Genomic DNA, 947 nt, shown 5'->3' with positions numbered 1-947 from the left:
TGAAGGAGGACATCAGAAAGGTACCGGAAGTATCTAATGTGACACCCGCGAGTCCCAGACAGTTTGGTGGTGATGACGATTCTATTCACTGCGACAAAGAATGGGACGTGAAAGACAAGGATTGGTTTCCTAGCAACAGGCTGAAGGCGGAGTCATCTCAGAGAGCCACACCCCAGAGCAGAGGGGAGTGGTGTGAGTACATCCCAGCACAGTGTTTCTGGTTCTCAACAGTCCTTCCTTGGTTCCTGACCTCTATAATGCATTGGAGGAGAATATTTGAGGTTCATCCGAATACTGATATGTGAATGTTTTTGGCAAATACAGGTGATTCTGATGGACTTCTCTCTCTAATGCACTTTATAGCAGGAGGTCCTAGAGGAATCAAGGTAGGAGAGTGTTTCCCACCCTAAATTGAGTTGTTATTTTTGTGGTTTCCAGGACATGTCTTTCCCTCTCCCAGGGTCCCCAGGTCGTGTCTCTCCCACGGTTGCCTTACTGTGGGGTCTGAAGAGGGTGTCTGTGCGGCTGGTGGACTGCAGGAAAACACCGGGTCTGAGTGGAACTGTGAGAGGAGAAGAAGAGGGAGATTCAGATTCAGGTAAGAACAGTGGATTAGACCACAATCTGCTTCTGTTACAGTTCTGTGGTCAGTGTGTTCACTGTTGTAGAGCAGCTCATTATTCTGAAACTACTCCAGAGCTGCTTTTCACTAAACTAATTGTGCACTGATTGGTATCATCTCGCTAGTCAGAAGACGTTTCACCCGTGCTCCCAGGTGATACTTAAGACCTGCTGGCCTGTGCTGGTCCAGGTGATACGTAAGACCTGCTGACCTGTGCTGGTCCAGGTGATACGTAAGACCTGCTGACTCGTGCTGGTCCAGGTGATACATAAGACCTGCTGACCTGTGCTGGTCCAGGTGATACGTAACACCTGCTGGCCTGTGC

General features: G+C 49.2%; 1 protein-coding gene across 1 annotated transcript in view; it reads left to right on the top strand.

The window, feature by feature from the left end:
• The window catches only part of LOC112079288 (uncharacterized), a gene marked incomplete at its 3' end in the record, with an annotated part of 7,272 nt that extends 6,674 nt beyond the window's left edge, over window positions 1-598 (top strand). Inside the window, exon 3 of the mRNA XM_024145278.2 lies at window positions 439-598. Within this exon, the coding sequence (XP_024001046.2) occupies window positions 439-598 (160 nt within the window). The remainder of the gene's footprint in view (window positions 1-438) is intronic.
• Window positions 599-947: the final 349 nt, after the last annotated feature.

This window comes from Salvelinus sp. IW2-2015, unplaced genomic scaffold, assembly GCF_002910315.2.
Source record: "Salvelinus sp. IW2-2015 unplaced genomic scaffold, ASM291031v2 Un_scaffold7525, whole genome shotgun sequence".
NCBI lineage: Eukaryota > Metazoa > Chordata > Actinopteri > Salmoniformes > Salmonidae > Salvelinus > Salvelinus sp. IW2-2015.
Note: the sequence above shows the minus strand (reverse complement) of the source record. Positions and strands in the feature narration are given on the sequence as shown.